Below are 26981 nucleotides of genomic sequence, written 5' to 3' on the forward strand. Positions count from 1 at the left end.
AAGATTGTGTCAACACGTGCAGAGAATGGACATTTCGCGAACGCTATTGTGCCAGAAACAGCGGGCGAGGATATTTCCAGGGCCGGCGATGGATCAAGAAATCCAAACGGAAGCGGGAGTGATAACCAGCGACGAATTACGTTCAATCATGGTCCAGCTGGACTGAATAGTCCAACAGAAATGTAAATACAACCATACGGGGTGAAAACCTCCTGTAAATGTACCGTAGCAGCGATACACGCCGCGGCGCGTAATAACGGTTTATTTAATTCATTATACGACGATAGAAGGCGTGAAATTGAATCCCGCGACTCCCGTTTCGTTCCACGTTACCACATAATACCCTCCGGCTGTTTTTCAAACGCATCGATCCTCGATGGCGGCGGTGTATCCTACGTCGGGCCACGCTGTGTGTGAAACCTTTCGATACGAAAATATTACATTCGATAAACCGCTAATCCCTGTTATTCCATTGGCAAAGTGCTCAGGAAACTGCAGTTGACATTAATTCAGTCCAAACCGATGTTTTAACTACCGACGTTGCATCACCGATTGGAGTGCAAACACCAAATTATATTCTCCCATTAAAGAAAGAGACAAGGACGAATTCTTTCTATCCATGTAACCTTTTGAAGTCCATTGATCTAGCGATAAAGTGGCTGATCCGAACGTCTGACCCATTGCGATCCTTAACTCCTTCCGTGCCTGATATCTCCTTCTCCTATGACTAAGGGTACGACTGGATTAAAAAAAGAGACAAGGACAAGTTCTTTTTATTCATGTAACTTAAATTTTTCAACCTCGAACATACCACGATGTTCATAAATAAAAAACGACCAAAGTGGTCCATAGTATAGACAGTCACTAGCTGGATTCGTCAAACGATTGTTCCAGGCACATCCTCCCTAATTAACAACGTTGTCGAACCTCTTCGAGGACCTCTTCGAGGATTTCTTCATCGGCCTGGATAAATTCGAGACGCACGCCCCCGCCGTGGACTAATCGATCCGAGAAAACTGAATCAAGACAAATTAGACGCTCGGTTAAATTGAGACAAACACGGGCCGGCGTAGAGCTTCCTGAGTAAATTGCTGGGGCAAGATGTATCCGGCAAGACGAAGCGGGCGCGCGAGTTGTCTAAAGTGGCGCGATTAATGGAACCCGCTTACGGGGCTGTTCGTTCGCTCGTGGAAGAAACTAATCGGCCACGGACGAATCGGACGCCCCAGGGAAGGGGGTAACACAGACGTGAAGAGCATTTGTTAAGCGATGAACGCAGCCAGGACCGAAGCCGTTTCGGGGCTGAACTGACGTGGACCGATTGCAATTGGGAAGTTTGGCTCGCGGTTACGTAAGAGGATCCGGAGAAATGGGAGACGAGCAGCTGGGGCATGTTTGGATGGATTTGGTATTTCCATCGGGGCCTGTCGATGGACTGTATTCTAGGGAGAAAGAGAAATCGGTCTTGGGTTGATGGGAAGTTGGCGTTAGAGTAGAATAAGAGGGAGCAATGAGGTTCTCGTAGAGGTTCGACGATGTTATTATTTAGGGAACATATATCTGGAACAATCGGTTGACGAATCCAACTGACGACTGTCTATACTATGGACCAGGTTTGTTTTATGTGCTGTTGTAGACTCGGTGGGGGTGATTAGATTCCGTTTTAGATTTCCGTTTAAGAGCGAACATTTTTTCTTGTATATGAAAACGTTTTGCCTGGGATGGACAAGTGGAGTCTACCTGTGTCATGTTAGTCACAAGTGGAGAACAGGATAGATCGATGAATGGATTCTCTGAGTCTGGTCTGAAATAGTCCTGTCTGTACTCCTTTTTAGGAGATGTCTGCGTTGAATATCCATTCAATAATAATATCATTGTTTATTCCCTAACGAGCTCTGGCAATGTAGCTTCGTGTTAGACCACGCTTCCTGCCAGTAATGTATCTCTGGTGAAGGATGGTACTCAGAATCCATCTTGACTCCTGCAGTTGATCAATGACGTCAAATGCCCAAGCTATATCCGTAGCCTTCAGTGCTCCGAACAGTCAAACTGTTCCCTACGTTTCAATCCATCGATGACTCAAAGATCTACCTGTTCCATCAACAGTCGAGTCGTAAACAATAGTCTTTCTCCCACGCACGCATACCTAATGACTCGCGAAACTGGACGAATACACGATCGAGTCAGGTGGAAAATCATCGTATTTCGAGTCGGCCGATGTAACAATGAGGAATTACGTAGTCGGTGGATGGGCAAATTGCCCAAGTTTGTTTGGCAACAGGGGCACCCCTCTTAATATAGCGCGCATAGCGGACTACATTTCGAAAATGATAGGGTACACACCCGGAAACACTCCAACAGAATTAACAGCGTTAACTACCACTGACTGGGCAGAATAAAGCAGTCAAACAGTTGAACGTCTTTCATCAAATCCTCATCGCATGCAGAACACTGGCCCCGAAACTTCTAATTACAGACGCCACGGGCACATAACAACGGATTAACCGACCGCCGTTCCGAAAGGAATTCCGTTGCCGGTAAAGTAGCCGGCGCGGTCACCGAGAACTCCAGGCACACCCTCGTCACCGGTTTCGCGTAAGGTCGACGAACGCGATGCTCCTACCAAGCGTCGTTCGTTTTAATCGTTGCATAATTGAGACGAAGATCAACGCGAGGGGTTTGAAAAAGCCGTTCAGGGGGACGCGGACGGTCCACGCGTTAATTTTCGCGAAGGTAGAAAAATCGCGAGGCGGCGTCCCATATACGAGAAAATAGGTTATTACCTCGTCGGCACACCTTTGAGCTGATAAAAGGCTCGACTCGTCGGCCAGGGCGGTGAAATTCAAAACGCCGCAATTCCTGACCCGTCCGTCCGTCCCGACTCGTGTAAAGGTTATCCGGTTTAATGAGAAGCTTCCGGAATATGCAATAGCCGGGTTGCTCCTGTCCCATTAGGGATTCTTTTGTCACGACCGCCACGCCCCTCGTCCCTATCCGGACCACTTCGCCGTGGTTCAAGTGCGAAATGAGAGTTCCTCGTCGACAGTACCGGACCGAGGGAAAATATTTGCCTTGACTGCCGTCGAACGCTAAAAAATAACTCGTTTGCATCGAACTCCTGACAGTTGTTTTTTCCCTTCGATACACATGCAGGCGCGAAACTTGTCTCGCCGTTGCCAGGATGGGAACGGGAATGTATTCATGGGAGAAGGAGATACCAGGCATGGGAGGAGTTAAGGTTTACAATGAGTCAAACGATCAGATCGTTGTACAGTATTGTCTCGAAATGAGCAACTCGGTCGAGACCGGCGAGTTGCTAATTTCGAGGGAGGTATTCTATTCGCCTTGACTCTGTTCTCGAGCGAGACGAGGGGGAAAGAAAGAAAGAGGGGGTTCGGTGTAGGGGCAGACTACATACATACAACTGGCAGTGTTGTTTCGGAGAATACACGCGCAATTGTACACTTGCAATTAGTTTGTTTTTAATATTTGGCTGCATGTATGTTACCATTGTGGTAAAATCAATGTTCTCTCAGACAAAAATTACAAAAATTAACGTCAGCTGTCAAAATTGTTCAAAAAATAAATACATTGATATTTTAAAAAATTCAATTTGGAAAATCAGGCTTCCACGGGTTAAACTAAAACGAGTAAATTTATAACAAGTTTTTATCTTTAATAAATCATGTAACGGCCCTCGTTGTCAACGACCTTTTAACAAGCTCAATACACACCTACTATTCGAACTATGTAAATCACACGTTTTCTCTTCCCGTTCAGCATGTTTAGCCTTCAAGTGAAGTAAAAAATCGTGTGCCAGAAATATTCTAGCCAAGGAAAGAGTTGCCAGGAGGTTCGAGTAGATCCCAACGGATAGTTTGACGCCACGTTCGTCTGTGCCAAGCGGAGGTTCAGTAACAAGTCCAGGACCGCGAACTCTCGAGTTCCTCCCTTCCTGTTGATCCCGCATAAGTATACATCAGCCAGAATTACACAGGGAATTATGCGCTCGGATTTTCGACATCCGCGCGCTCCCAGAGGAAAATCTTCGCCGCACCGGCGTTCCCAAGCGTTCTGGCACGCCAGGCGAGCACGGTGCCATCAAATCCGTAGCTGCTTGTAGCAACGAGTCCTAATGAAATTTTCACCCGGTAGAACCGACGCCTCCATCGATTTATTAAAGGGTTATACCGGCTTGCAGGTGTTAAGTATTCATGGATCTTCGAAAATGTATCGCAGCCGAACTCCACGCTCGCAGAGTCGCGCTTCTAGCACGCGAGCAAACGTTACTCGTTGGGTGTTGAAGTATTTTTATAGGATTCTGAAAGTTTAGTTTTCGTTCAAGATGGCTGTCTTGCCTGGAGTGCTGTTGTCTTGTTTATGGGGCGACTCCTAGAGTGGTTTCCGTCCTCCACAAATTCGAAGTTTAATTTCATAATCGGTATCCTTTATCTGTTCTTTCCGATTGAAAATAGATGAACTTAAAAATGGAGACAATTGGTTTTTGTTCCATGCTTGGAACAGCGTGTTCGATACGAGGGAAATGAAGATAGAAGGGTCTGTTTTATTCATGTAAATACGTCGCCCATATTGGTTTCTTCGTGTCAGCCACGTACGTACGGTTAATCCTAATTGCTAGTCCATAGAAAACGCTAAGCTCGTCGATCAATTTGCCTCGGAGCATGCCTTCGGCGCTCTCGTACGCCGAATATTCATATTCTTCGCAATATGATAACTTCGTTTCAAGCTCAATAATCTTCTCTTCATAATATCCAATTAGAGAAGCTAAATTCCGCTGCGATGAAAATCTCCTTTTCTCTTTTAAATGCCACGTGTGCCCCGTGGAACGTTAATACTTGGCTCGCTCTGAATAAAAGAGGAGCATTGTCCGTGTATATGCAATAATATTAGTTTGATGAAATCTTTTAACAAAGAAAATACTTTTGTAACTCTGCATTGACTCAAAAATTCACGACGTTTATTGTCAAAAGAACGTGGGACCGTTACGTATTCTACGTGCTTGTATGCTACGCAACGAATTATTTGACCGTTTCTCAGATAATTCCAAAAAATCCAACAAGATGCAACAACCGTTAACGAAGGAAGTAAACCACTGAACCATTTCACGCTCGTTCCCTCGGACAGTTGGCGCTTTCGTCGCGGGGTACACCCTCGATTAAGTCCGTCGCTCGACGTAATTATCCGATCGATTTCGAGCCCGGGACTTCCCGTTTCTTCCAGCCGAGGATCGTCGACGGGGACCCGCAATTTTCACGCCGACAGTAATCTAAATTGGGAAAGGTGTTGATTCTGCGCGATTAAATGTATCAATGGATGCTTTGGTGTCGCGTTCCCCTCGGCCAAGTCGAGGATCGATACGGGGGCTGTCGACGCCTGATCCGATATCGTTGGCAATTCCAACCGAGACGAATCGTTTGCGGACAAACGAACGAACCTGTCGCGGGGAAATGAGTTTGCTCGCTCGTGATCCATGCTGTAACGCATACGCTGGCTTTCTGAGAAGTTTCGACGGGAATACTGTGTTTATTCTCCTGGACCATTAGTTCGTTTTTCTTCGGATCGTTTCGATTACCAATCGGGATCGTTCGTTATCCTTTAATTCCCTTCAAGTCGAATTTCGTTGAATTTTCCTTCCTTCGAATGTCATGCTTTTGATATAATTTTTACAAATTTCGTTTATTCTTATCTTAATCAAACCTGACATCCTGTTTCCGCAAATTTCCAAGAATTTCTCATCCGAATGTTTATTTCACTCCGGGAACCTTTATGACATTTCCATGTGAAAACCATGCCCGTAAACCCTAATCGGCTGAAAGAGAATAAAAATCTCGACCGCAGCTTTCCATCTTGCTTCATCTTAAAATTGCAGCGGGAAACGTCAACGCAACAAAGGGCGTCGGAACGTTTCACCGAGCGTTGCGCGGCCACTTATTACGCGAGAATTTTAATATATACACGTGGTTAAGCCGCGGGTGGAGGAGCCACTCCGCTGCTGGCGAAAGCTTTAAGAGTTGTAATTTTTATTCCGCGGTAGGCCGATCCGATGTTGCAACTCGGGAGCCCCCTCCTTCTCGTTCTCACGCGTTGTTGCGGAAAGTAGAATAGTTATCGAGAAAGCCGCGATACGGGCGTTTTGTTACGAACTATACACGCACGGTTATTTCGCCCTGTTGAATGAATTTCGTTATCGCTCGCTAAAGGGAGCGTTTTGTGCACGGTACGCGAGGATGGATGGTTTAACCAAGCAACACAGAGATTCCCCGTGGAAATATACGTCGAAAATATGGGATGCCATTTTTTGATACCGTGCTTCGATTTGAAGAGAATCGATTTCGAATCTCTTTAGGGCATGATAAGAATTGGCTCGATTGTCTGACCAGGGCTGGCCATTTCTACTTACGGGAACGTTTTCAGGTAACTGTTGGTGATCTTAGTGCCTTTAAATGATCTTAACTGGTGAAATAATAGTTAAAATTGCGGGTATAAATATCGATTAATACTCAAATATGTCAGCTATATTGTACTTAAACTCACGCGTTAACTATTCATAGTAAATTCTCCCGAGTACGAAGCCTCGTACGAAAAATACTTATTTCGCAATTCCTATTCAGTTTTACATAAAAAATCACAAGTCCGATGGAACATCCTCGCCCACGCTCTAGAAATTCCAAGATTAGTTTCCAAAACAATCGATTGATCCTTGCGATCCACTTTCCTTTCTCTACTGGAGAACTTGCATTTATAAACTCTTTCTTCTCGCAATATTGCTCTCGGAAGCTTCACCTCGAAAATTGTGTTTAAAACATCGTAATCGACTGTGTCGGGCTGAGCGAACAACCGAACACGATTCGTTTGAACTCGAATACGTCTGGAAATAAAACGCGAGGAGAAAAGCGATTTCGCGTGTCGAGCTTGAAGCGAATCGAAGGAAAGGCTGCGATTGAAATTGATTCGGCGCTCTTTAACAACGGCCCGCTATCGCAATCCCATTGAAGTAATAATCGTCTTGAAGGATCGCGCCGCCTTTGTAACGATCCCTCGTTGGAAGGGGAAGCACGAAAAGTCCGCGCCCGATACGGAAACGTTGCTCTTCGTGCACGAACGTTGCGCATTCTGTTACGAAACGAAATTCCAGGCTCGGGGAGCGCTCGAAATCGAAAACGAGGGAAACGTTCGCTACCAAACTACATTTTCGCGTGGCGAAACCATGGTTTATGGTAGGTCAAGTAGAACGGGTATGTATCTAGCCAGACAACAGGAACGTAGAATCTATTTAGTCAGACCAGTAGACAAAATCACTATTAATTAAACAGGGGTAATTTTGTCGGCGGACATTTTTGAAAAGAAGTGCTTGTTTCGCAGTCACTCGTCGTAAAAGTTAACCTTGCGTTTGTCGGACGCCACGGTGGTCACCCATTGCGCAACCAACTTCGACAGGTTGTAATTAGGTAACGAGAATGTTTTCGAGGAAAGTTTTTGAATGAAAACGTTCTGTTTTTGAACGAACTATGCTCTGGTGCTGATGAAATTTTTTAATCGTGCATGGTGTACAAGATAACTCTCACGAAGCGAGAAGTAAACTCAACTACTGATTTTCTAAGTTTCTTCAATTTTAGATATTGAATAAAATGTTGATACGGAAGTCCATAGGAGAAAGGAATCGATGAACGTGCTGAGTGATTCTTTCAGCTATATCGATGTAATACAAACGACTGAATTCACTGTTACGAGCAACGGGATTGGCATTCATTGGTCTACAAATACAACAAATCATACCTGCAACGAGATACAGGCACTCCGACACGGCGTGGCTATATCTCTTTCGAATTCTCTTTCCCGGCGCGGTGTGGAATAACGATATGTCGCAGTCGAGGATACCAGGGGAAACGGTACCGAAAGTAAAACCGATGGAGAACCGTTGTATACCTTGCGAGGTATCGTCGGATCTCACCGACGTGCTAGGGAAATTGAGTTCTCGTATCGAGTACCCCGTACCGGGAACACGCAAATTTTATTTGAAACACTTTTGGCTGAAATCCACATCGCCTAGCATCGTCTGTCGTTACGACAGGCTACGACTCCGCCACAGGGAAACGACAGACTATCTCGAACATCCCACCGACACTTCGACGTTCGAGTATTTCGCTATTCGAGCGGTGCTGGAATTACTTGTCGAATTTTTATGTATTGGATTCTTCCAGGAATCTGGTAATTCGTATTTTCGGAGCAGAGAGTTACGATGTTCCACGAATTATGGTTCGAGTACTGAAGTGTAGAGTGCTATTCGAGTGATGAATGCCACTCGAAAAGTTTGCTGTCAATTATTAATCAAATACTTGAATATTGTGTACTATTAGAGTATTTATATAATAAATAGTATTCGAATATTTGAATATTGAGTGCTATTTTAATACTTGAGTGACGATTCGAATACGTAGATCTAGAGTTCTACTCAAATACTACAATGTTCGGTACTACTCGGCTGACCAGGAAATATTCGAAATCGAAATAAGACGCAGTCCTATGTTTCAGGCCTGATCAATCCTAACTTGATTCGAGGGGAGACGGTGGTTCTAGAGTTGTCGATCGCAAAGGGTGACTTTCTATCCCACCTTACCAGTTCCAAGCGAGTGTAATCTTTTTACCCGGGGAAATGCCCCGCTGGCGGAAGGGTACTCACGGCTAACAACGTCCCTCGTAACGACACGCCCGGATAAATGGTCTCCCTGATGCACAGAGAGAACCTTGTAAACTCTCACGAGGGCGCGTGCGATCCCTCTGGTTAACATCGCCGATACCAGACGTATTCAGCTGTCGGAGTTTGACAACGAAAATGACGCTCCACGACGATGTAGCTTTATCACGTCGATCTTACGTCGTCCTTGATCCCCTCGATCCAACGAAAATCCGTCCAACTCGATAAACAAAATTCTTATTACGCATTCCAATATTTCGTGAATGATAGTTTTATTAAATGAAGAAATGGATAAATAAGCGCGATGGAAAATAAAAATTCAAGAATATTAAAAGAGAGAAATCATCGAACGTGTAAATTTCCACTGCACGTAGTAATTTCATCCAGTTTCAGCAGAGGAATGAATAAGAAATCGCGATACCTAGCTAACATAATTCGAGGTGGACGGAATTCCGCGAACAAGGTCGACTTACTGTTACGGGCGAACTGGGGCGGCGTCTCGGTCGAAATTTATTAGAACTTGTAACGGATAATGCACCCCGGAGATGCAACTTCCTTTCGTCCTGCCCCACTCCCCCATCTGCCACCCTCGCCCCCTTGTTCCCGCGCGGGCGAGCGTGAACTTAATCGCATTAGGAGATTGAAGCACGTCTGTGCCCGGGAGGGTGCTGCGAAACTTAAACAAATGGATGTCCTACGCGCCCCCCGTCTACTTATCCGGGCTGCTTAACAAACCCTTCGGATTGTCGAGCGACGAACGAAACTTGTGCACGTCGCCAAAGTTGCGAAGCTACGTCGCAGGATTGGGGAGTGGGGGCAGCCTTTTGGCATTGACGCGGATAAACGATGTGACTATCATCTGCAATTAATTTTAACGGAATTATAAATATTTAATTATTTTGGCATGAAAGAGAATGTAGTACGTATAATGTAATCACTAAGTAGAATTTAGCAGTGGCAAACAATTTTTATGTATTTATAGGTCGTAGAAAGGCTGACCAGAGTGTCTGACCCAGTACGATTTGAATCTACTCCGAGCGTTGACTTTTCTTGCTTCACTTACTAGTGTCTGGCCACGTACTGACTCATACGACTTGCTACTGCCCTGGATCCAGGGAAGGTGTATGGACGCGTTAAAAATTCTGTAGTTTTAAATTAACACGTTGACTGCCACACTAATACTCTTAAAAATTTCTACTGTGATTGAATTTTATTTACTGACTATTGGAAACTAGTCACCGAAATTCAAGTATTTCATATAAATTCATTTCCTGTGACATTTAACTTTCACACGGCGATCAACGTGTTAATTACTTACGAAACAGTGTTCTCTACTAATGAAAATCAAAAGCCTCATCTTTCTCGTCATATTTTAACAAGAATTTTGCCGACGACTTCGCGCGATACTCCAAATTAAAACGTATCCAAACACGACCTCGTTCCGACCATTTTTTAATTACACGTACAAAAAAAAAACTTATCCGTTTTCGAAAAATTAAGAGTAGTCCGATCGAGATCATATTTGGACTAATTTTCTTCAGCGGAGCCTCGCAAGTCCACTGACAAGACTCTCGTTAGAGTATTTCGAAACGGATCTTGATTTTTATTTTTACTAACACGTACGTTTTGCTCTCACTATTTTCCTATTTAATGTATTCCATATTTTCCGCAAGGAAGACATCATTAAGAAGACATCCTCTTTATCGATCACGTTTTAATTATACGCTTCTGTTTCTGTCCAAAACTCGGCCGACCCCCTAGCCCTATCTCCCAAAGCCACAGATATTATGAATTCTGCGAATGTTTCAGAGGACCCGAATCTCTGCGATAAAGAGTCCGTTAATTACGAACTAATGAACGGTGGAAGCGCCGTCAGCGCGGCGCAGGAGACTTCGACTTTATTTCCGCTCGTCGAAAAGTTGATGGTTAAAGGACTTCGCGGACGAGTCGAAGCAAACGATGCCAACGGGCCGTTTTCATGCCCGGAACACTTTATCGAGCGCGAATTCTCTCGAGTGCGCTAGCTGGTACCCTTTCAAGTGTCCTCCGAGTTCCCCTTCCGCGCCTCCGCCGAAGCTTTCGGCTTCGAAATATTTCACGTCGAGCGAGGCGCTCCCATTGTCGAGGAACCGTCCGACTGGCTTGGTGGAACAGTCGGAACACGTAAATCGTGCTCTTCAACGCCACCCATGTGGACGGGGAAGGGACCTGGACATTGGTAATCGCGTTCGAAGTACGTCGTGTCACAGGAGGTCCCAGACACGCGAAATCTTGAATTCTAAACAATTTTCGAGTATAGAATACAAAGGTATAAAAATCCTGCGTATTATTACTTCATTTACATTTACGTTGTTTTTAATTAAACTGTACTATTCGTGTTGAGCGAATGAATTTACTAATTAATATGAATTCAATTCTAATGGATGTAAATTTCAAATTAATTATAATTTAGGTCGATCATATTTAGCTACTAATTAGATCCATTTCCTCTATTCCAATGAATTTCGTTACGAGGAAAATGAATCATCAAGGATCGTACGTAAAAATTAGTTCCCACGTTCGTTTTTAACGAAGTTATCGACAAATCAATAATGATAAATTAATTTCCATATGTTCGTTCTTCGATTAATGTCATCTATATATTTAGTAAAGAAAGAAAGATAATAAGGTTAATTAGTTAGTGGCTTGGTCTGTCGCTATATTTCTTCATTAAGTATTCGAAAATCTTTTGTGGTCATCTTCACTCGCGCTCTCATTATTAACGCCGCTGTTGTGTCTAAACAACCATAAATTTTCGTTTAGGTATAACTATACGTTAATATAACACTATGTATGAAGAGAACCGCAGATGATGGTCGAAACGTCACATCGTAATGAACGTTTAATGGAGAAACATCGATGCAGACCGAGCCATTAGTTTATCTAAACATGATTGTTCTTGAACATTTGTTGTAACATTGGTTCATTGAATTAATAGTATAATACGAATTAAGTTTGTCCACTCTAAACATGATTGTTCTTGAACATTTGTTGTAACATTGGTTCATTGTAATAGTAGTATAATACGAATTAAGTTTGTCTACTCTACGAGAAATAATTTATTTTAGGTTCCATTGGATACTCTCTTATGTCAGAACATAACTGCCTGGTTGGGCAGTAGCAAACAGTATGAGTCAGTATGTAGTCAGACACAAGTAAGTGGAGAAAGAAAAGTCAACGCTCGGAGTAGATTCAAATCGTACTGGGTTAGACACTCTGGTCAGCCTTTCTACGACCTATAAATACATAAAAATTGTTTACTGCTAAATTCCACTTAGTGATTATATTATACGTACTACATTTTCTTTCTTTAAATCTGGATTGTTCATAGCTAAGGGAGGCTTACAGAAATTCTCATTATACATTAATATTTTCCAATGAAAATTACCAGAAACATTTCCAAAAGTATACACTTTTAATACATATATAACATGATCATTAAAGAAATTTCGTATGGACAGAAAAAATTCTCAAATATTAATTACTTTGTTAACATTCAAAGTGATTGAACGAATTTCCCATACATGTACTTTCCTTATGCATTCACATTTTCCAATGAAAATTAGCAGATATATTTCCAAAAGCATACACTTTTAACATATATATAACACGGTCATTAAAGAAATTTCGTATGGCCAAGAAAGATTCTCAAATATTCAAAGGAAACTCCCCATATATGTACTTTCCCTATGCATTCACATTTCCCAATGAAAATTGGCAGAAAAATAGCTCAAACTACGTTGTTTAAATGTACCTAAGAAACATCCACTCCGTTCCCCTTCGTCAGGAAAAATTCCCAAACAATACTCTCCACTCGATCCCCAAGGTGATGTTCCCCCGAGACTCGTACCAAAGCGCAAAACCTAAATGCAGCCATCCGCGGAAACCAAGGAACGGAAAAAAGGCTGTCGTCTGCTTCCCCCTTTCTTTTTTTTCTCCTTCCCCGTTCGCGAACACTGGCAAACTAATCGCGTTAAAAGATTGAAGTACCGCCGCCACCGACTAGCCAACGAGGATCCGACCCACCGACCCGCCCGTCCAACTGCCATTTCTATCGTAGAGTATTTTTACTCCTCGTTTGTCACCGGTTGGAAAAATCCGTCGACGCGGACGATGAGCGAGGGGAGGGTCGTGTCCCGGCGACGGCGTCTTCTGCGGCTGTAAGATTGTCAGCCGCCCGTAATAACGGCCCCGACGGTGAATTACGGTTGAGAAAAGTAAGGGTGAATGTTAAGGAAGATTCATTTCCGACACCCTTTCCCAACGACGCAGACATTCGCGGACCCCACCGCGAACGGATACAAAGTTCCAGCGTCGCGATGCAACTGGGCGCATATAACTACGGCTCGTTTAACAATATGCTATTACGGGATGAAATCGTGGCGATACAATCGCGAGACGAGGAGGACTTTAATGCCTGTTACATTTCAATTTGGCGTCCGGACACTCTGGAGCTTTCAAGATCCGTGCACTTTTTCTGGAGGCTTTATTAACTCGATTTTATTTCGAGAAAAATTTGAGTTCTGCGTTCTGAGCCTCTGAGGGATCCTCGAGAAATTCGTCGGGAGGAATCGAGCTGTTCCTTAGAAGGCCTCCCTGTACCTATGGGAGAGTTAAACATGACTATATAATTTCTTCTAATAGTGTCTTTAACAGTGTGAATATACTGGATTTATTCAATTTCTCCTGGACCTCACGTTATCTAATGATAAGCACCTCCAAGTACGGTGAGCCTGAAAAGTCTGATGATTTAGGACCACGCTTTTAACACGGTTGTTCCAACTGGATAAGGGAACACCCCCCAGGAGTCTCGCGGTATCCGCGTGAAATCCTTCCAATCTCCGTGCAAGCGACGTCATAGCCAGCGAGAGTGCCTAATAAAGCTCGCAGGAGATTACAAAACGTCTTAATAAACCATTAGATCCGCGACACGGGCCATTATTCTTGCATTACACGTATCCGTGGCGCGGATGCGACCGCTTAATGGAGTGCGGGGCCGGATTTTACACGGGAGACGTATCGCGCGAACTTAATGCCGACTTCAGTCAACACGCGCGGCTTATCCCGACAGGCTTAGCCCCGCTGATTCCGCGTCGTGAGACGCCTTGTTCGCTGTCACCCGATCTCGTCTAACGGTTTCCTCGGTTGGTAGAGCTTGTTACGTACCGCGGGACATGTTCGCCACCTCGGAGTACGGCTGAGACTACTGGAATAATTTTACGCTCGAATATTTCGTAGGCACTCCAATACCGCGAATAAACTTTCTGCATTACTGTACTCGAAGGTAGTATTCGAGTATCGATACTGGAACATTTAGATGTCAGTAGGTGCATTCGAATACCATGACTTGAATAGCATAATTCCAGTATAACTATTCGAATACCACGGTTCGAACATGTGTATTTCAACACCATGATTCAAGCGGAACTATTCCAAGACCATTACTCAACTACAAATGTTACAATTTTCCCATTCGGATACCGCGAATTTCTCTTAAAACTTCGTTTCTTTAAATATTTTATTACCAGCCCACCGTAACCCACCAACCCAGCTCCATCGACTGAATCATTCATAGTACAAATGAAGTAAGTCTCAAAATAGCATACGATAAAACGATAAGAACGAATTAAACAATTCTTATCGCGTTATAACGTAACGTTTGAAGACTCATGCAACCAAGTTGAAAATTTGATTTTCCAGTGGATTTTGAAGCGGGGTCGGTTCCGTGACACGGAGATTCGCGTGTACGTAATAACGGGTCGCTTTAGTCACGATACAAAGCTACATCGAGCAGAGACCGCGATAACGCTCGGTAAGTTAAAATGCGATTTTTACACATCCGGTCCTGTGTCCGTTGGACGAACGTTGCAACAAGTTTCCGAGGAAGGGCTCGCGGTTGCTGAACTTTGAATCGAGATTTCCTGATCTCGTTGCATGATTTTACGCGCGGCGCACGATAGGTTCGTGCGATAATTTTATAGTAATTTCTCATTTTTATTGTGTTATTAACCTGGTGAATTCTCAGTTTTCGAATATTTGAGCACTTCTGTTATTTGAGTATTCGACCACTCGATGAATATAATTCGAATACTTGACTACTCAATTATCATTCGATTTACTCGACTACTCGATACTCCCGTCTTGATGAAGAAAAACGAGTATAACATTCGTTAAACTGTTCTCAAGTACGAGGGACGACATTCTAAAATGGACTCTCCTGGATAAAGCACTGCGATGCAAGTTGCCGTGTTATTTATTAACGGCCCGTGTAATAATAGCTCGGAGTTAAGTACGTTTTTATATGCACCTTGCTCTGCATAACACATGTAACACTGCGTACGACATTAACGTCTTGGGACTCGTTTTGCTTTGCCACGTAGCAGTTCTCAGATTAATATTACACCTGCACGACACACATGCACTTTCCCTGTATAATCTTACGCGACGCCTGCCATTTGATTTTTCCATTTTGTTATTAATTACTCCATCGCATTTCGACATAAAAACACGTACAGCATGTACGCACCAGGTAATTCCGAGTTAAAATATGACGAACATATTTCAAGCAACAACTCGACTTATTTCTTCATATTTGTCATCGATTTTCGATAACCCCTGAGGGAACATCCGGTGTGTATTAACAACCTACATGGTGACATTTCTGACTGCTGTATATTTTTAGAAAGACGCGAATATAATTCTTTTCTGAACCCTACACTTTCATTCCAGGAAGTGTGTATGTATATTTTATAGCACGCCATAACACCTCACAACTTGTTTCAAAATTGATCGTACGCAGCCACTTCAAGACACTGCTGGAAGCGATTTTCAATGTTTCGCGTCTAAACATTAGACACTTATCTAAGCAAACACGGATCTCAGACGGTCTTAGTGACTCTTCAATTGTTTAGAAAACACAGACAGCGAGAGGTGCGAGAAGCTTTCGGCGTTGCTTATGTTACGTGCACTGTGTACTCAAGAGAGATCAGAATATATGTAGTTTGCGATAGCGGTGGTGCGTCTAAAACGTACAGAGTGGTTCTAATTCTATGTTCACTTTTTGAAATCCTGTGAATAATGAAATTTTCAAGGGAAAGTTCTGTCTTAGAATTTTCGAAACCACTACGTTCCTTTTCAATTTATTCAAGAAGAAGAAAAGTTTATGTTGACACTAAAAAAATATTGTTTGTATCAGAAAATCATGCCGAATGAATAGTAAAATTCCGGAACAAATCGATCATACCGTGAACGCAGAATAAATTTCAAAAAAGTATACGTTCTAAAAGCAACGAAAAGGTAAATGAGCGGAGCACCGTTCAGAATTCAATGAAGAAATCTGACGGCGCTCTTTTCGCCGACAATACTTTTTCAGTGCGTTCTCGAGGCTCTTTGGCCCGACAACAGGTAGCTCGGAATTCCGACAGACTTAATTGCTCGTATTAATAACGCTCGGATGGGCTCGTGCTCCGTTCGAACGGGAGTGGATACCCAAAATTCGCGCCGAAAAACTTGGCCGTTCCGGTCACGAGCAAGGGTTAATTAAACAAGGAAGAGCTTGCGTTCCCCGCTCGGGCGGCGCGAGCCCTCCAATTAGTAACAAACAACGTGACCAATGAGAACGATAAACTTTCGTCGTTCGATCGACCACGAGTAAATTCTATTTTTCCGAACGAACCGTTTTCGCAGTTCCCTCGAGCCAGCTCGATCCGATTTCAACGAGAACTGACAGACTGAAAAAAGTTAAAATATTATTTGATTCGTGAAAATAGAAGAAACAGAAATATACCTTCACAAAGTTTTAATAGTCCATTCATTAAAATCATTAATTGCTCTGTGAATTAGGATATCATCAAGATATATTTTGTTTCTTTCATCAGGATTAATTCCTCGCTCGAAAAGGCGTCGAAAAGTCTTTTATCGTTTCGCAATCAGAAGCTTCGTTGTCGAGATACGTGACACAAAGTGCGCGCCATTTTTGTTACAATCAGCTGATCGCGTGGTTGCGCATGCTTGTATCTCGATAAAGAAATCTCGGATCGTAAATCGGAGAAAGACTTTTAGATTCATATTTACACTGGGTATCGATATTTAAGAGGTTTCCACTTACAATAACGATTTTAATGTACGTAAAGCTTTTCTTTTTACCAAAAACAATTCTAAATGGTCCAAACATGCTCCGAATGAAATGCCCAAGAATTCGTCCATCGATCAAGTATCCATCGCGATGACCGGAATATTTAAGAAAATAAAAACGCGAAGATCGAGAGGAACGAAAAATTGATTCGGGAGGAAAGGAAAACGCCGTGATGTTTTACGAGTCAGCTCGATGGACCGAAGTGTTGAGCATAGAAATCCAATCTTGCACGCCGTTTCGTAGAGGCCAACGTAAGCTGGTTTCGAGGGGTTCAGGATAAGGGTGGGTTTCGCCGCTGCATAAAAGGCAACCGTCCGATACTCCCACACTCCCTACCTCCTATCGCCACCCTCCTCACGTGACCGCTAAAGGATACGCCGTCGAGATACTCCGACTGGGAATTTGGTGTATAGGACACTGGCTTTTAGGCTACCTACGTGATCATCTTCATGTTTGCGACCGAACAGAGACGAAATACAGCGAAATACCATCAAAATAAGCAATCCTGAAGACCTCCAGAACTTCTCGAATTCGGAGGATTCAAATATCAGTACTTCAGTTAAAGTTTACGTAGATATCTCAGGTTCCTTCAAATTATCAAGCGATGACTTAACTGTCTTTTGTTATTGGTTCATTTCTAGTGGTTCAAGTTTCGCCTCTGAAAGTTAAATATTCTCTACTTCCATTTGAATTACAGAATAATGAAGGCTTCAAGAACGAATTTCCGATTGAAGTAGGAAATGGAGGACTACGAGACGATCGCCCCCCAGATAAATGTTTCAAATTAACGTTCAAGTGTATCTCACATTCAAAAAGGCCTCGAATGAATTAACTTTGCGCAAACATCAACCAAAGAAGTGACACGAAGATCACTGCCCGATCTCGCCACTTTGTCTTCGCGAACTTTATACTTCGAGACAACGAAAGGAATCCAACTTAATGCGATGCATTCGAATCCGAAACCCACTTTGTCGTTTCGAACAATGAATTCACCTTCGATGAGTAATTTACTGTTAAATCAATTCAACCTCGGTGTTAAGCTGTCGATTAGCTCGAGTCACATCTGTTGTGATTATGTGTGAACATCAGTTGCGATTTCAGTAACTCGCCAGGATTTTATCAACAATTCCATTATTAACCGACCAAATTACATATAAAAATTCATGCACTCTCTTCGTGAGTATTTTAATCGAAAAAAAATTACCGTATGATCCACTGCGTACTCTTCCAAAAAAAAAAAAACTTCCGAACATCGCCCATTTTTCTATCCAAGATTTTTCTACTCAAATCTGAAATGTGAACCGGTAATGTGTCATTCGCGACAGCGACGCTGCAATGCAGCCAGTCTCGAGGAAATAATTAACTCCCGTATTGGGCTCCTCCTGGTTCCGGTGTGGGCGAGCAAATTGTATTTTAAACATTAACCTGTTCCCCCCGGAGCGAGCGGCAGTGTTAAGTATCATCGCGTGTTGTCGACCCTGGCGAGCCCCCATTAAACGTCGCATCGGGCGGCCATATTTTCCCGTCCCGTTTCCATCAAAACTTCGATCGTTTACAGAAATTAGATAGAGTCGCAGCCTCGTCGGCCGCCATAAAGGCTGCTCCCAGATCTCCCGAAGGACTCACCTTGCACTTGGGGTACTCCTCCTCCGGAGTGGGTCTTTTCCAACCCAATAGCGGCGGGATGCACACCAGAGCCGAGAGCAACCACACCAGAGCGATCATCAGCGCGGCTCTGGCTGGCGTCCTCTTCTTTAGGTACTCCACTGCGTGAGTGATGCTCCAGAATCTGTCGAGGCTGATCAGGCACAGGTTCATGATGCTGGCGGTGCACAGTAACACGTCCATGGCCGAGTAAATGTCGCACCACCAGTAGCCGAAGATCCAATAGCCCATGATCTCGTTTGCCAAGGAGAACGGCATGATCACCAAACCTAGGAAGAAATCCGCCACCGCTAGACTGGCGATGAACCAGTTCTGTATGCTTTTCAACGCCTTCTCGGTGGCGATAGCGATTATCACCAGCATGTTACCAACGACGATCACGATCATAAGCAGCGTCGCTATAATCGACGCGAGCACTATGTGCGGCATGGTGTAGCCCGAGGGGTACATGCTCTCGCCGTAGATAACGTACGTGGACGTGTCGTTGCTCAGGCTACTGTTCCACCCCAATGGCAGGCTGTCGTTGAACGAGTCGTTGTACGGTCCGATGTCCTCCATGATCCCGCCCAAACCGAACAGCAGCTCCAGCTCTCTGAGCCCTGCCGCGTCCTCTTTCTCGACGCCGATGGTGCTGTTCAGACCAGCGGTGCTCCCCTCGCCGCTCCCCGTCACGTCCAGCTCGTCCGTCTCGTCAGCGACGAGGAACGGCGATCCCGACGTGCTGTCCCCGCCGACGTATTGTCCCCCGGTGTACGATCTGACGCACGCACAGTCCGTCCTCGTCGTTCCTTCCTTGCCCTGAACGCCGACCTCTTGTACCGTTGTGGTGTTCACCCTGGCGTCGACGACGAGTCCTCCGTCGACGTCGGGTCCTCCGTCGATGTCGAGTCCTCCGTCGACGTCGGGATTCCCTGTTCGAGGATGCTGCTCGTCGCTCGGGATCGCGCGGCTCGAGTGGGCCTCGTTAACAGAAGACGTAGTGCCACCTGTTGGTCGAGGCCACGTCATGTTCTCCTCGAAGACGCTGGTGGACGCCGTGGTCGAACTACCGGCGTCGATGGTCATAATGCTGCCGAGGAGCGGCATCACTCGCACCCTCGCCGTCGACTGTTGATGCTATCTCGACGAAGTCGTGGTGGACGCGACGGCCGCGCGCGAGTAGCAGCGTGCACCGGGTGCCAGCTCGAGTAGCAGCAGCAGCAGGATGGTGGTGGTCTCGTCGCATCTCGAGGCCAGAGGCGTCATGCCCGTTTCAGGATGATGGCATCGTCGGCGTAATGGACAGTGTCGTGCTGCTGGTGTCTACGCTTCGACGACCTCCCCAGTTGAATGGGGATGGATGGCGATTACCCTTTATTCTGGTCACTGAACGAATTCAACGTACCCTGACCGAGGGGTCGCTTCTGCGTCGAACCGAATCTTCTAGGTGCCTCTGAGTCGAGTCTCCGGCGTTCGGTTGCGACGTTTGCTCTTGATTTATTGCTTGCGTTAGTCGCAACTACCTGCTCGTGCTTCCGGTGGCCCCACCGGTCCCACGATGACGGAGTTAATACGGAAAGAGCGTACAGAGAGATTTGAGGATAGTCCGCCGGCTGGATTAAGAAGACAAAGGTGGATGGAGGGAAACAGCGCGGGAACGAGAGAGACAACGACGGACGAGATGAAAAAGAAGGAAGAGATTGCGAACGAACGTGAAAAATTGGTCCCCCTTTTTTTTTTACCTTCCTCTTAGATTAAAAATCCGGACTCGAATGCCCTCCTACGAGGTGCGAATTCGAGCTCCCGCGGCGACCGGCGCACGATTTTATCTAACGAATCGGCCTTGAGCTGATCGTGGAGCTCGTCGACCCGAGATCCTCGCGACGGAAACGCGTCACGCTTCCACCCAACGCGACCCGGTCGAGTGTTCGACGACCGACTTCTTCCCCTAGGAGTGTTTCTACGCGCGGCTCGACGGTGCTTTCGCTCCGCGAGCTAATTAATTATCGCGCCGCTGCTAAAAAAGGCTAAGCGCTGGATACCCGTACTGCTCCGACTTGCATTTGCGAATTGTATTCTTATTACATTATTTATTTATTTTTTAAATATTTTATTGGTTTTTTTTTTTTTTAAATACTTATCTTCGTTAACCCGAAAGAGAACAGAGAATCGAGAGATTTAGTAGATCCTAGCCTTACGATTTATACACATTTATACACACCGCGCTCGTTCCACCGTTGCACAGTTCGGTGCGCAGCTAACCTCGAACAACTTACGACTTATTACTTATTCCGTACTTACAGGAGTAACTGGAGAAATGGAGAAGGAGCGACGGAGAGGGAGATAGACGAAAAAAGGGGAGACCAAACGCGAAGACACGTCCTCCGTGCGGAGTCGCGGGACCCTTATGTACACCTATTTACACGCTCGAGACTCGCCGACGCACGCCCCTGAACCCTCCACCGGTTTGTCCTTTAACCCTCGCTCATTCGACACCGAGGATCAACAGGATGCACACACCATCCGCTCGCGGAACTCAGAGTCCTCGGACACCTAAACGTGGCAGCGTCAGCTGATCACCGATCGAGGAAAAGTCTCTCTCAGGCGATTATTCTCGGCGCCTTCGGGATCCTTCGTGGTCCTTTCGTTGACCTATCCACGCGGTGAAGTCGGCCAAGATCCCAGTCGGTCACGCTGCTAGCTTCTCCGTCGAGCTTGGCACCCTCGATGTCTCTTCGTTCGACGCATTTCCCATCGAACGCGTTGTACCCCCTGTCGCTCTGTCACCACAGTCACCCTCGAGTCACCTGATACACTCGACACCCATCCAAATCTCACAGCATCCTCTTCAGGCTCGGCACACGGCGTCTCTTCTCCGGAGCGATGGACCGCAGATTGTCAGCCGCACGGAACCGTCTACGCGTCACGAGGCCCTCGAGAGTGGCACGCACGATCCTCGCGGGGAGCACACGCGCGGAAAAGCTCGCCAGCGCGTACTTCGCAGAGGGTAGGCCTCGGTGAATCACGCACGTCAGCGGACCATCGAGAGGTGTCCTGTTCCCAGGGTCGGGCGAGATTCCCGATTTTTCCAGTTATCGAGGCGGGTGACGACCTCCGCGACGCGCGCCCTCAGGATGGACTGGACCCTGTCGGTCCTCGTGGCCCTTGCAAACAGGCGATACGTGCGTGCGTGCGTGCCGGACACTTCGAGGTTGTCTCGTGGATGTTTGGGAACGCACTGCAGCCGCGAGGGACGAGCCAGGAACTCGGACTCCCTCTCGTGCCGTTCGACGGATAGAGACTCTCGCAGGATGTCGGCGAGCGCGCGACGAAGAAAGGAGAGACGCCGTGCATGTGCGCGTACAACTCCGCGCACACACACGCACACGACCACACCAAAACGGATCCTAACGGAGGAGAACACGCGCGCGCGCACTTGAGGGGAGGGGGGGGTGCGCACGGTGCGCGCGTACGCCGCGAGGGAGGGAGCGAGAGGGAGAGAGAGAACTGGTGGCTCAACTGGAGGCTGACTGGTGGCCCGACCGACCGCTCCGTCCGACGGTACCAGCGTCGGGGCGCCGTCTGACGGAGTCGCGGAACCCGCGGCGCAAGAGTCGAGACGCCGCCAGCACCCGACCGCCACGGCCTGACAGTCGACTTTGGACCATCGACCGATCGGTCCGTTGGCGAAAAAATCCGCTGCATATTCTTCGATGTCCTCCCGCTTATTGTCTCTCCGTCAACGTCCTCGCCCTTCGGTTGCCCATCCGCGTTTCGTGGCTTTTGCCAGTGGTATTTCGTTTGGTCGTTCCTCCGTGGTGAAGAGGCTTGGAAGTTTGACGAACTTCAATCTCGAAGTGGTCCTTGCGTGTTTTTCGAGGGGGGAACGCAGTGGCATCAGGTCTGTCGGTAGATATCTTATAGACGCTCCGAATGTTTGTGCGGTTGAATGTTCTTCTTAGTGCCCCAGACTGCTGGCGAATAGCTTCTAGTGTGGGATAGTTGACAGGCATCGTGACGCATGCTTTTAGGTATTGGAGTTCAGGAATAGACTTGTGTAGCTGTCGATGGACTCCCTGTTCTCTGAAACTTGTTTATAGTTAGGTCTGCGCTTCCTGTTTGACTTATATCCATGGTAACTACTTAAACTTAGCTTGTCCTCGACGCATCAAGTGATTGCCAGCTACCTGAATATTTCTTTTGCCTAGCCGATAGGCTATGACGCAGAAGTGGATCTTGCAGATTGAGCTATTCAACAGTTGGTAGCATTCTCCTTGCCAGCCTGTCATTTATAGCCGTACACTAGGTTATTGTTGGGATTGCTCTAAGATTCACAACCTCTGTTCGGCACTTCTAAGCAATTTCACCACGTGCAGGAACTAGTATACCTGACCTACGCAACAGTTGGTAGATTCGTTCACTATAATGTTCCACTTGACTACCAACTACACGAACCTGTCCTTTAGCGAGCCACACAATAGGACTTGATGAGGAACTAACCCGTAACCAGTTTGAGCTTCCCAGTAGGTTGTATTCTCATAGATTCTGTAGGTAGTTATAGTCGGGCTAACAATAGTCAAATGCTGATGCAACTCCAACACAATCTTCATTTGTTACATTGTGCCAATTAGGTCAAATGTTGGAGTAGATTTCGTGATGCATGCAACAGATTGAACATTCCACTAAGATTAATGTTCCCAATGATATCCAACCGTACGAATCTTTCTTTCGACCAACTCAATGGACCGTGATGACTAAGTGGACCTAAGGAACCAAGGCAGCCAGTTGTTGATGGATGCTTTCTTCTTGAGCACGAGATGCCAAACGATTGTTCTCTGCAATTCATCACGCGGTAGTAAATGGTTCTTAAAGCTCCATGAATCATAAACACCATTTGTTACCGTTGGACAGTTGGTCCAGATTCTGGAAGTAGAATGAGGCGATACCTATGCAACAGTTGGTAGATCCCTCTTCTCCCAAATCTACCGAAATTACAAACTATTGGTTATCGAAATAGATTGGTTAGATGGACAATTGGGTGCAGTCTGCCAACTCGAATATATATGCAGCAGTTGGCAGATTCATTGTTCATCAATTATGAACTTCCTGGCTACCTGTATCATCCCTTTTATGAATCATCAATTTTAATGTGGTTGGACATTGACTTGTGCTTAACCAACTGATCCATTTAACAGTTGATACGTGTACCTTTGTGTGACTACTAAATGACTATTACATACGTTTAATCTTGTCTAAGTTGTAGACTTTAATTTAACCAACTGATGTATCCACCAGTTGGTTCATTCTTCTTCCCTACCCCCTTTTAACACTACCCAACTAATTACACTTTATCTCACCAAACTAGTAAACTCGAGCTAACCTATTATTCCATACAACAGTTAGTGTACTCGTCAACCGCATTTGCCAACTACTACCTAATCGCACACTAACCAATTGTTCACGCCAGTCCACGTACCGAGACCTCTCGCTTTCACACAACGAACTCTCGAGAGGCTCTCGGCGAGCAGAAAACGGGAAGCAAGTGAGCGAAGCCACGTCCACTAAACCCAGCGTCTATTCGCTGCTATCGTATGTTAAGCGACCACAACTTAATAGTAGCCTTTAGAACATCGAGTCACCGAATCGGGAATATATTATGTTCCTCCCTTGGCCGGTTGTTCCCAGCCTGAGGGTATATTCAAGAACGGAGCCGCCATCACAATGGAGCAGGCTCGGTGATCGGCGACGTAGCCATCGAGCTGCTATAACGTCGACGACGATTACGATGACGACCGCGATAACGGCGACATTGGCGTGGCAACGTTAATCGGTTGATTGGGGTCGTCGATGGCCGACGTCAACAATCGGTCGAGTTCTATTCGTTCCCGTTTTCCCTCGGCTGGTCGATCGGCTGCTTTAAAGGCGAACAGACCAAAGGAACAGGGTTAACAGGAGAACGATCGAGGTACTTCGTTTCAACCCCTTTTTCTACGACGCTTATACCACCCTTCGATAAAAAAGACTATTTATGGGTCATTGACTCGTGAATTAATTAATGTTGGAATTGAATTGTGACTATGTCTGTAAAAGTATTGAATGTCTTCTGAGAATCTGTAGAATATTTTTAGTTGAGTGCACAAGGGTGGTTTTCATTACGCTCTCTATTGTTTTATAAGCTAATTTAAGGTCAGATTTGAATAGCAGCATTTTAGCTGCATCCCTTTGCACTTAAGTACTAAAGTGTTTAAATAAAAAACAAATTAAAGTAATGGCAGCTAGAAGGAAACATGCTTTCAAAAGTGCTATAAAGGAAACCTCGTTTGACTATCATTTATCCTGTGCTGCGAACTATTTCCCACGAAGGAATAATTTCTTACGAGAGGCTGCCTTTTAAAATACGGGGCGTGTAAGATATTAGAATTTCATACAGATTAAATTGAATCTCTGAAGACTCATTGAGGGTTCCAGATAAAAAGGAAGTTAAATGAAACCTCGTCCATCACATTCTTAACACATGCCATGAATAATTCATAAAACACCATTATTTAATATTTCCATAAAAATACTATCCCGTTTAAATAGTTTCTTTGCGATATTAAAATAGTATCGAACTCGATTCAACCTCCGTATAATAATTATTATTACTGTTAAAAGCGTCTTGTGAATAAGTTTGTTTATTTTTTATTTGATACTGAAAGACAGTTCATACGCGACAAACCAACATTTTCCATCGAAACGAATGTATGCAACCCATCCGCGAAACAGCGCGCCGTCTACCTTAATTTACCAGGTGCTACGTTTTTTTAATTCGATCGTACGACTCGTTTCCCGCGTCGAACAAATTCTGTGAGCCATCTATTGACACGACGAGTACATCTGGAAACTCTATTGTAAACGTGAACGAAAATATTTGCCAACGTCGTCGCCTGTCGACGCTCGCAGATTGCGTTTCGACGCCGCTGCAGTTTTGATCGGCGTACGGATACAAATTTTTCTTAATTAATTTTTCCAACAGACGAACATTTTTGGTGCGTACCTTGAATCATTTCTCAATATATTTTTTAAGTATTTTAATTGCATCGTGTTACATTGTACAAATTTTATGAGTAAATTCGTGACAGTGCAACAATTGTAGAAATATTTTTCTTTCACACAAGGTCACTTATAAATAAATTTCGATTGTATTGTATAACGTTGCATTTGACTACTATTTATAAGAAAATAATATACTCGAGGCACTTGCAACAAGGAACGGCTTCCAAGTAGCGATGTAACTTTCTCAAGATTAATGAAAAGAGTGAATTAATATTAGAAGGAAAACGTCCAAGTGAGTATTTCCGGATATCCGTGTTCGCCTCGTGACAAGGAAATCGAACGAACTGACGACAACCTGAATGTCAATAACTCAATAAAAAATTTAATAAGGCATCCAAGAGAATTGCAAGATAGAAGATTCCAGGGCGTTTAATAAAATTTTTATTGCCTCGCGACCCACGGAGCGGAAGAGGATGTTTAAACGCGAATGAGTTCGTGAATAAGACTCGAGAATTACTTTCTTCGTGTTTCGCTCGTTTGTGTAAATGTTTGTTATCTCACTTTCGCAAGGGATTGACGCTTGATGAACTTGTTGAACTTGTTGTTACATTCACTTGTTGAACTTATTTAATAGGTTCTCTTTAAACGGCAACAAGATTTTTCCTGCTAATATGAATGAAAAAATACTTTTCCACTTTGGAATCCGAGGCTTCGTTGTGGAGATATAAGCAATTGATGTGCTTGAAGCATAGTGCTAGCGAACGCGCTTGCACAATCGCGCGAACAGCTGACTAGGGATATAAAATGGTGCGCGCCAAAATCATATAGAAAACTTTAACTGGTTGTATTAAAGTAACGAAGACTCAGATTGCAAAATAGTAAAGGACTTTTCGATTCCTTTTTCAACGAGGAATCAGAATCGCACATTCATGTTCATCCTGTTTCAAATGAACATTCTATTTATGATGATATTATACTAACTGTAACTAACATTTGTACATAAAATTTCCATGGAATTAATATGCTAAATGTTCTCGAACATTTCCCGACGAGTTGAAATTTCGAATTCAGAGCACAGGGACTATCCCTTCAACTCAATACAATCCGAATCTACGCCGTGCCTGTATTCTGGATGAGGTTAATCCGATACAGAGAGAAACAAGCCCTCATTCGAGTAAATATTATTTCAGAGCGGGTGTTTCATACCCTGCGATCTAATATCTCCCGCACGATGCGCTTCCACGCGAGAAACGTGGCTTGAGAAATTACGTGCGCAACTTCGACGACTCGGCAACCTTCTAAGCGAGTCGAGAAGTTCTGGGAGAGGTGAGAACGCGCGACATTACCAACGCAGATTCGTCGTTTGAAGTTCGACGGGAAGTTACGATCGTTCGGAATCTTCGGAAGTAAAGA

The 26981-nt window shown here is 44.9% G+C and overlaps 1 protein-coding gene across 1 annotated transcript in view; it reads right to left on the minus strand.

Moving 5' to 3' along the window:
* The window catches only part of LOC128887759 (alpha-2B adrenergic receptor-like), a 141088-nt gene extending 118815 nt beyond the window's left edge, over nt 1-22273 (minus strand). The window contains exon 1 of the mRNA XM_054144038.1: nt 18516-22273. Within this exon, the coding sequence (XP_054000013.1) occupies nt 18516-19640 (1125 nt within the window). The 5' untranslated portion in view covers nt 19641-22273. The remainder of the gene's footprint in view (nt 1-18515) is intronic.
* Between the last annotated feature and the right edge of the window lie 4708 nt (nt 22274-26981).

Source organism: Hylaeus anthracinus, unplaced genomic scaffold (assembly GCF_026225885.1).
Source record: "Hylaeus anthracinus isolate JK02 unplaced genomic scaffold, UHH_iyHylAnth1.0_haploid 0, whole genome shotgun sequence".
In the NCBI taxonomy this organism is placed as follows: Eukaryota; Metazoa; Arthropoda; class Insecta; order Hymenoptera; family Colletidae; genus Hylaeus; species Hylaeus anthracinus.